This window comes from Porites lutea, chromosome 1 (genome assembly GCF_958299795.1).
Source record: "Porites lutea chromosome 1, jaPorLute2.1, whole genome shotgun sequence".
NCBI lineage: Eukaryota > Metazoa > Cnidaria > Anthozoa > Scleractinia > Poritidae > Porites > Porites lutea.
The window spans coordinates 15396847-15407094 of record NC_133201.1 but is presented as its reverse complement, the minus strand read 5'-3'; the positions used below and the strand labels follow the sequence as shown (position 1 = coordinate 15407094).

Here is a 10248-nt window from a genome sequence, read left to right as displayed (position 1 = left end):
GGGATGCAGGGCTAGTACAGCATCACAGTAGTTTTTTGGCATGCGAGTTCATAATACCATGTGTCAACTACCTAGGATATAATAGTTTTACGGTAGATAGGAATACCACGACTGTAATATGGGTTACAGACGGATACAATTCTAGTTTAGTCACATTCTCACTTGGCATTGCAGTAGCATCATTCACTTTTATTGCACTAGCAATCATTTCCCTCCCTCCCTCCCTGTAGGGTTTTATTTTGTTCTATTCATGAACAGTGTGATCACTTTTATTATTTGATTGAGGTTGGTTTAATTCTTTTTTAGTTTGGTCTTTCTTATTTGTTAGAGCACTTTATTTTTATACTAAATATTACCTTTTAGTTATTTACCATGTATTGTATTTTGTTATGATTAATAAAGGCTGTCTTGTATCCCAAACAATGCCTGGGTTTCTGTGTTTTGTTGATTTAGTGTAAAAACTATGCCATTATAGTAATATCCTGTCACTGTAGGTGGAATATATACACACTGAAAAACTTACTGGGCACTAAGCCTCTATTATTATTAGATTATGTTTGTCCTGTATCATACAGTCAAATCCCTCTTTACGGACACCAGCTTAGTGTGGACTCCCTGTTATTATGGGAAGTTTCCTTGGTCACTGGGGAAAACCCTTAATTTTTCTCTTTATTCAACCCACTTAATGCAGACTGACCTGTTAAAGTGGATAATGGACGTTTTTTCTTCCTCAATGAACAGATTCAGTGTCCACATCAATGGGGTTTGACTGTAATTATGAAATATGGAACAGTTTTGTACGATCGATCATTTGGTGTCCTGTTTAAGGGTATTTTCAGCCATTCTTCACATTTTCCACCTAACAAATAAATAATAAATTAAAAAATTATATGAGCAATCGAAAATACAGGCATTTTTTTATGTACCTCAATCTGTGTACATTTATTTCATTGAAATGAAAGGGTTATCCAGGGATGACCAATGCTCTTATTATATTGTCAGCATTGACATTTTAATTCAGTAATCGAAAATTATGTAAGTGGGAAACTGGTTTGCACTGTTGCATACTGTCTCATGACAGTGATTAATTAACCATCATCATTTCAGTCAAGATTTTTGTATTCAAAGCTATCGAATTGCCTCCTACAATGTGGGCTCGCTTGGGGCTATTCTTGTTGTCTTCACTTTTCTGAACTCGTGACAAGGCAGTCTTTTAACTGCGCAACTGACTTTTGCATCTTTAAAAGCACAGCACTATGTGAAACTGCTTTGCACTACACCAAACAGACCACTATCAACAAGAAAATTTTATGTAGATTTCAAAAAAATTTTTTCCAAAGGTCCAAAAAATGACACTCACCTTCTTTTTTGCGATGTTTTGCTCCTTGTCGGGCATTTCTTTGAGCTGAAAAACTCTCGTGTTCGGTCGTTTTACCTCCCAAGAACGCACAAACGTTTATCGGACGGCATTTTTTCTTCACACCCCTGATTTCTCATTGTCTAAAGTCACAGCTCTCAACGTAGTATGGGGAAAGGACACTTCTAGGCGCAGCAAAGAGCCAGGAAGTGACCTTCCCTCGTGTTTCTCGGCGTGGGCGCCATTTTGCAAATGTGGGTGACCTCATCATATATCCAGATCTGGTTGTGGTCCGGACTGGTCTATGACTAAATATGTTACCAGTAAAAACATAACAGGAAGGGCAAGTTCTGTCTAATATTCAGTCCGCCTCATTTAACAGATTCAATTGTCGTGCTTCAGAACAATATTTACATGGTAATTTTAATCCGAGATTATGACAAAACATACTACGGTTTCTTTAGGATGAATTTGTTACTGTTACGGAGTTTAGAAATTAAACAGCCTTTTCTGATCGTGAAAATGTCTGCTTTCGTCTTTATATCAATAAACATGTGTCCGTGACGTCCGTGACGCATCTCTTCAAAATGCCGACACCCTGTTAATACGGACACTATGGCATGTCCCCTTGGTGTTCCTCATTAACCGGGTTGCACTGTAGTAAAACGATCATCTTTAATTATTGGTTTTAGTCAACAACTCCAGCTATACCTTTCCTACCCTACTATAGTATCATAGGTTTTGCATTATCAGATAATTTATACTGTATCTCTCCAAAAGAATCCGTGCAAATCACCTTAATAGTTATGAGAAACCACTCGACTATTGTTTGAAAAAACCCTACCAACAATAAATGAGCAGTTCTTTGATATCCAAAAACGCAGAGGATAGAATGAGTGCAATGAACTCATGAATGACTCACTTGAATGAATATCAGTAGGTATTCACAGGGTGAAATAAGGCGTTTCCGTATTTCGGAAATCTTGCGGAAATCTGATGGTTCAAGTTTCCGTCACATTTCCGGAGGGCGGAAACACGTAAGAGCAAAATGAGGTCGCGTTTCGCGTTTCCGCAGCGTTTCCGCAGCGTTTCCGTTGGCTGAAATGTACAAGGCCGTATCAGTCGCGTTTCCGCAGACAATTTTCTACGGAAATTTGGTAGCTTTTAACTTCGGTTGATTTAATTTTAAGTAGGCGATGTGCTGCCAAGGATTTCTCGGCAACAGCACTATTTCTAGTATGTAAAACGTTCTTAATGATGTTCTGATGTGACTTCTTAGACGGTACTCAAGGCTGTCCATCTGACCAAAACAGGCCAGTGGCAAAAGACGGAATGTAAATAAATACAAAAGGTTTAAGTATCCTGCTAGTTTAGACGTTCTCGGAGTGTATATTTCTTAGCATTGTGAACAAATAAATGATTTAACTTAAGTAAGATGCGGAATTTTAATTTCTCTTTGTGTAGCCGATCATAGGTCTAAATGACAATCGCCGTTTACTTCGACAAGATTCGACTCGCTCAAGCGTTTTACTTACGAACCATTTGCAAAAGCCGGGATGGAAAAGTAAGTCGTGGTCATGGTAGTGTCATTCACAGGGATACACTATTTTCATTTGGGAAATTTTAAGAATATTTCAAGCATATACCCAAGGCTGAGATTTGCCCAACAAAACAAAGAAACCTGCACTATCTTTAGCCCAATGTTAAAGCCAGTGACACTTCGATGAACGGTACATGAAAGGCACATCTGTAGTATTTGTTCTATAACAAACTGCAAAAAGTATATGATTCGTTCGTTTTCGTCATGATAGATGATTTCCTCTGTCTTTCTTTTCTAAGAGATTCAAAGATGTGTTATTAAAATTATTAACGCTCCAAACATTGAAGCGTAATTTGAAACAATTTAGAAACAGCAAAATAAATTATAAATGAGTTTTTAACGCGCTTGCACGCATTTTGCCTCGCTCTGGAGGCGTGAGTCTTATGAGCATGCGTGCCTCGCTTTCACGTTGAATTTTGAATCGCGCGCCCTTTTGAACATTCTTCGCTGTCGGTTCGCCTTCCATTTTGGTGGTTTGTACATACAGGGCCGTTTTTTTGTGAAGATGAGCGAAGAGAGTGTGATAGATTGCGGAGATAGACTGCAGGGAGGAATAATAGTTCGAAAAACTATTTAAATGAAACGCCAAATCCCATGGAAGCGGTGACGAAGGAGTTCAGTGTTCACTCGTGGCGACTCGAATGCACACTGAGTGTTTCAACAACCATTGAGAAGAAAGAACACCTATTTTAAACCGTGGATCCTTGTTGTTTCGTAAGTACATTCTGAATCTTGTTTAAATATATAGAAGCATATTTAAGTCTATGTAATAGCTTTGGGTGTCGATCATAAAAATCGTTTCGCATGTGAGCTTACATAAGCTTACATGTTTCATTCGACAGCGAGTTGCTCCCTACAGATCTGACCTTTGTATGTTGCCTGTAATTTCTTTGATAACATCTACCTGTAAAGCACGTGTTTGTCTGATTTCTTTTGCAATAAAGACATAGTTGATGCTTCACCGAAAAAGAATTTTTCTGTATACTAATACATATTTTAATGGCGAAGATGGCAGCCGTAAGATACTGAATCTCGAATGAGGAAACGGAATCATGGAACGGAGTACGGAATAAAATATCAATGACAGAAAAATATTTTATAAAAATTCCTTGACACTGAAATGTACAAAACATTTCCACTCCAATTTCTGAGACTGTAGATGTTTATCACAAGGATAAACCTGTACGAAAATAATATTTAATGTTCAAGAATAACAGCTTTATTTGATGACAAAGCAACCTTCATTGACACTAGTAAGACGCCCATCTTTGAGTGGGAAGTCGCAATTCTATTTATCCATCTTTGAGTGGACAAAGTAGTGCTTGTGTCAATGATATTTCAAATGTTGCCACAGTCAACAGGAGATAAACAAGAATATTATTCAGGAATATAATTTCCTTACACTTCAATTTGTCGTTAAGTTTTGAACACAAGGATAACAGCTTTATTTGCTGACAAAGCAACCTTCATTGACTCAAGTAAGACGCCCATCTTTGAGTGGGAAGTTGCAATTCTATTTATCCATCTTTGAGTGGACAAAGTAGTGCTTGTGTCAATGATATTTCAAATGTTGCAATAGTCACCAGGAGATAAACAAGAATATTATTCAGGAATATAATTTCCTTACACTTCAATTTGTTGTTAAGCTTCGAACACAAGGATAACAGCTTTATTCAATGACAAAGCAACCTTCATTGACTCAAGTAAGACGCCCATCTTTGAGTGGGAAGTCGCAATTCTATTTATCCATCTTTGAGTGGACAAAGTAGTGCTTGTGTCAATGATATTTCAATAATGTTGCAACAGTCACTAGGAGACACATGTAAACAAAGAGATTATTCAGGAATATCATTTCCTTACACTTCAATTTGTTGCTTAGCTTCGAACACAAGGATAACTGCTTTATTCGATGACAAAGCAACCTTCATTGACACAAGTAAGACGCCCATCTTTGAGTGGGAAGTTGCCATTCTATTTATCCATCTCTGAGTGGACAAAGTAGTGCTTGTGTTAATGATGTTTCAATAATGTTGCAACAGTCACTAGGAGATAAATGAAGAGATTATTCAATAATATCATTTCCTTACACTTCAATTTGTCGCTTAGCTTCGAACACAAGGATAACCACTTTATTCAATGACAAAGCAACCTTCATTGACACAAGTAAGACGTCCATCTTTGAGTGGGAAGTCGCAATTCTATTTATCCATCTTTGAGTGGACAAAGTAGTGCTTGTGTCAATGATGTTTCAATAATGTTGCAACAGTCACTAGGAGATAAAAGAAGAGATTATTCAATAATATCATTTCCTTACACTTCAATTTGTTGCTTAGTTTCGAACACAAGGATAACCATTTTATTCGATGACAAAGCAACCTTCATTGACACAAGTAAGACGCCCATCTTTGAGTGGGAAGTCGCAATTCTATTTATCCATCTTTGAGTGGACAAAGTAGTGCTTGTGTCAATGATATTTCAATAATGTTGCAACAGTCACCAGGAGATACATGTAAACAAATAGATTATTCAGGAATATCATTTCCTTACACTTCAATTTGTTGCTTAGCTTCGAACACAAGGATAACTGCTTTATTCGATGACAAAGCAACCTTCATTGACACAAGTAAGACGTCCATCTTTGAGTGGGAAGTTGCAATTCTATTTATCCATCTTTGAGTGGACAAAATGGTGCTTGTGTCAATGATACTTTTAATTCTCTGAATGCCACAAGAAGATCAACAAGACTATTATCCAGTGATATCATTTCCTCTCACTTCAATTTGTTATTGTACAGTACTTCAAACACTTGGATACGAGCTTTATTTGATGACAAAAGCAACCTTCATTTATGTTTTAAAAAAAATATTTTTCTTTGTCATGCACTACCAGAAAACTGCCTCATTAAGCTCAGTAAGTTTTTTCAGAACCAGGTTGTTACAAAATACATATTATTTGAAATACATATTTAGAAATATCTGACATATTTTTTGTTTTTGTTTTTGTTTTTGTTTTTGTTTTTGTTTGTTTGTTTGTTTTTTTTGAGGTATGTTGATGAGGAGAACAGAAACGTTGAGGCTATTTTGGTAAATGAAGTCGGGAAATTTTGGAAAAAAGAAATGGCCCAAAGCAGAGATAAAAGGTAAGTCTTGCATTTTTCCAAGTTCCTTGAATCTGGCAGTTTCTAGGTGTTGCGGACAGGTGCAATCATCTAATGAAACAATACAAAAGATTGAGAAGACACTAAAATTCCCATACCAAAAAACAAGAGCAAACCAATAATACTTTTAGCAACACCAAGAAACACTCTTAATTCCTTGTCTACACACCTGCACATTTAACATGCTTTCCTTTTGCCAGGGGCCATTTTTCAGTACTTTAAAAGCACCCGCGTTGACGTGGTGAGGCAGAAAAATGGCAAACTCAAAGAACACAGATTTCTGGTTAGGCGCCGATTGAGAGCGAAAAGGGTAGGTAAAATACATGACAAGATGTACATTATTTTGTTAATGCTTGCAGTGCAAATATTCCTTACAAGCAGTGTACTACTAACAAGACTGTGCTTTGTCATCTCCTGGTGGCCCCTGGCAGATTAGTTTTTTCAAGCACATTCATCCTGGGTTACCCTGGGTTCTCATGTTAAGGGCACTAGGCTCTTTCATTTTTTTAGAACACAACACATGTTTTGCATGTTTGTCTAGTGCATACATATGATTGTTATAGAATGCACGAGTGCCATACCCTACCCCCTTTGACATTTTTAATGTTTTTTATTTTTTTATTGCCATTTATATGCATGGTTTGATTGTGGTGTAAATTTCTCAGACATGGTTGCCACAGGTCAGGGAAAATAAAATTTTTTCAAGGTCAAGGAAAAGTCAGGCATTTTGACTTCAAGTCAGGGATAATGTAAAGCTTTGTAGGAAGTCAGGGAAAATAAATTTTTTTCAAGGTCAAGGAAAAGTCAGGCATTTTGACTTCAAGTCAGGGATAATGTAAGGCTTTGTAGGAAGTCAGGGAAAAGTGAAATTTTTAAGGTACTTTGGTATATTTTTTCGGACATGAATCATGCTGTATTGGTAGAATATTGTTCCTTTTAATTGAACAACCAGCTGATGTTGGTTTTTCAAAAAAATCAATACTGTTTGCACATTATATTAAGGGATTATCAAGTCATGTACATTACATGTGACTAAATAGGTGAGGGGTGGCTGTGAATGGTGCATTGAGTCCCTTGTCAGGAGTAATTTGTGAAATTGTTGACTCAGTTGGTCAGGGAAATTTTACATTTGTCAGGAAAAAGTCAGGGAATTTCAAAAACCTCTGGCTGTGGCAGCTATGTCAGAGTAGACAGCAAGAACAAAATCTAAAGATTCAAAATATTTAGGTAGGCTTTTTTTGCAAGACTAAACTATTGTTGAAGAAAAAAGTAACTGTTAATGTTTTTCACAGTAGTCATGCCACTGTGACTAAATGAGCTTTTTTGGTGTTCAGAAATTGACGTATCGCACGGAAGTGTTGGGGAAGGCGCATCTTTCTGCTGACGACAAAACCAAAATAAAGGCTTTGCTAGACCTGCCCAATGCTGTGGAATTCATGTCTTCAGAGGAAAGTGATAACAATGAAGATGGGAGCAGGGGTCCACCACCAAGGCACATTAAGCCACTACGCTGGGAAAGATCTAGGTTGAAAAAGATCAAGGCTGTTCTTGATGCCTCTTATGAGGCACGTATGACAAAAAGGCAAAAATAACCAGAGAGGCTGATAAAAACCTTTAGACAGACTAATACCAAAAAACTGCACCTCATGGGCAGGACGTCAGTAATAAAGACTTAAAACAAATTGCTACAGTGACTGCTACTTTGGCAACTGGAAGTAAAGTGATGCAGGGCACATGCTTGAAAATAACCTTTCACCACAGAACCAAATGTGATGGCATAGTCGTTTCTACATGAGAATAAAAATGTGCCTTTCCTCCATTTTGCGGTGGTTTAAAACCTGTCATATTGTTTTTCACTTAATCAACGAAGTATTTGACACTTCTAGTTCCCCAACAATTTAGTCTTCCCTGTGTTTTACTAACAGCAAAAGCAAACGAACGAGAAACCCTGTAGTCACTTTTTGGGTGCCACTTGCATAAGGTTGAAATTTGATCGACCACAGTGACATACTCTCTTCAGGACTCGCATCCACGACCATAGTAGAGGTCGCTGTAGCAATTTGCTTAAAGTCCCAAATGTATTAATAATATTAGCCTTCTTTAGTCAGGATAACCCTGACTTGATCAACTCTAAATGAATTACACGATCTGATTGGAAAGGTGATAAGAGTTTTATTCTTAATAACAACCTTTACTCGACTGTTTTCATTAAAATTGCAGGAATGTTAAGACAGTCATTGGGTTATCCTAAAGTAATAAAACAGGGAGTGTAAGGTTAATGCAGTGCAAAAATGAATCCAGGCTAATTCTCATAGAGTACCTTGTATGCCATAGCCAGGTCCAAGTTGTTGCCGTCCAGTTACAGCAGAGTGACAACAAAAAGTGAGATACATGTGTAGAGATGTTGGCTTGTACGTTGTGTACTGAAGCCTATGGCGATTTTTGTTTGCATCACTATTGTCTTTGTAGCATTAGTCTGATACTCCCTAATGAAGGCCTATCAGCAGTTGTGTGGGGTTTAACAATAACTTTTGGTATGATCTACTAAGTACTGGTACCAGGTATTTAAATGCAACACATTAAAAACATTTCTTTGATTGTCATCTACTGCCAATGTTTTTTTTTCTTTCAAAACATTTCAAAATATCGCTAATGTTGCATTTAACTGGTACTTGGTGGTGACATGCCTTAAAATAATTTACATACATGAGTTATCTTTTTATTAAATCTAGATTTGATGGGTAAAAGGGAAGCAGTTTGCAAAGAGTAGTTAACATTCGTTATTGTGTGTCCAAGAAAATTTTTCGATAAGAAACCTCAACATCATCAGTAGCACTTTCAAAACCTGGTATTGGCTAAACTGCTATATTTGTGCAAAGGTTTACTTAGCAACTTTAAAGAAAGGAACACACCGTAAAAATATATTTTTAGATTAAAGTATATATTTCATTGTTTCTATTCGTTTTCTTCAAAAACTATGATGTGACATATGTATTAAGACAGTAATTTGATAAAAATTACCACTAGACATCCTAATGGGATTTTATGCGGTCTTAATTAAGTAAGACCTTACTACATTATTTAATGATTTTACTGTGAACTACTTCTAAGAGTTATTTTGGAATGGAAATGCACGATACTAGTTTTAAAATATATACTATAATGATGTTATTTAATTAATTGTTATATAGCTATTATGTTAATTTAATCATTTCAAGGAGAAAAAAGTTGAATTTTCTCAGTTCGAAAAGGATTATTTAATTGAAATGAAAAAGCTTCAGTATCAGATATAGAAATTTTATACAAATTATCACTAGAAAATATCCTAATGCGATTTTATGCAGTTTTAACTAAGTAAGACCTTATTACATTATTTAATAATTTTACTTTGAACTACTTCTTAGAGTTATTTTGGAATGGAAATGCACAATACTAATTTTAAAATATATGCTATAACAGTGCTATTTTTTATATATTATATAAATATTATGTTAATTTAATCATTTCAAGGAGAAAAAAGGTTGAATTTTCTCAATAGGCCATTTCAGAGTTCCCCGGGCCTCTGTTTCAAAATGAGGGTAGGTGCTCAGCCTTTGATATGGAAGTCATTTTTCATTCTCATGCAAATAAAACTCATTTTCACAAGAAAGGTTGTGCACCTAGCCTCATTTTCAAAGTGACGGTTTTTGGAACTCGGAAGTGGCCTATTCTAAAAGGATTATTTAATTGAAATGAAAAAGTTTCAGTATCATACATAGAAAATAGAAATACATTGTAAGAATCATTTTTTGTGTAAATATTTATCATACGTATTTACATATATGTATATATATGAAAATGGAGAGATAATTATTTACATTAAAACTTACCAAAAAGGCACTTGAATCTGATTCTGCTTGATTTGGGAGGTATCAGCGAAAATAGAATCATGAAACGGTCCAGGGTCGGACAAACGTCCACTTTTTTATATACCGGATAGAATGAACCGTATATGATTGTAAACTGGAGAGTTAAGTAAAGTTTCCACATTTAGGAAATGCAGCGAATACTCCACGGAAAGAATCTGCGGAAACATGAAGGCTGCAGAGTATAAACCGATCCAACTGAGTTTCCGCACTCACTCTTCCGGAAACT

At 36.1% G+C, this 10248-nt stretch overlaps 1 protein-coding gene across 1 annotated transcript; it reads left to right on the top strand.

Moving 5' to 3' along the window:
* The first annotated feature begins 5951 nt into the window (after positions 1-5951).
* LOC140935565 (uncharacterized) lies at positions 5952-7971 on the top strand. The gene is made up of 3 exons (XM_073385130.1): positions 5952-6096; positions 6315-6424; positions 7449-7971. Exons 1-3 carry the CDS (start codon positions 6045-6047, stop codon positions 7704-7706), a joined length of 420 nt encoding a protein of 139 aa, XP_073241231.1. The 5' UTR covers positions 5952-6044; the 3' UTR covers positions 7707-7971.
* Positions 7972-10248: the final 2277 nt, after the last annotated feature.

Bases quoted from the DNA above. Each gene is read 5' to 3' on its own strand.
- LOC140935565 (XM_073385130.1), top strand. From the start codon at position 6,045: ATGAAGTCGGGAAATTTTGGAAAAAAGAAATGGCCCAAAGCAGAGATA. The intron at 6,097-6,314 runs GTAAGTCTTGCA...TCCTTTTGCCAG, and splicing joins GCCCAAAGCAGAGATAAAAG to GGGCCATTTTTCAGTACTTT. The intron at 6,425-7,448 runs GTAGGTAAAATA...TTTGGTGTTCAG, and splicing joins GCCGATTGAGAGCGAAAAGG to AAATTGACGTATCGCACGGA.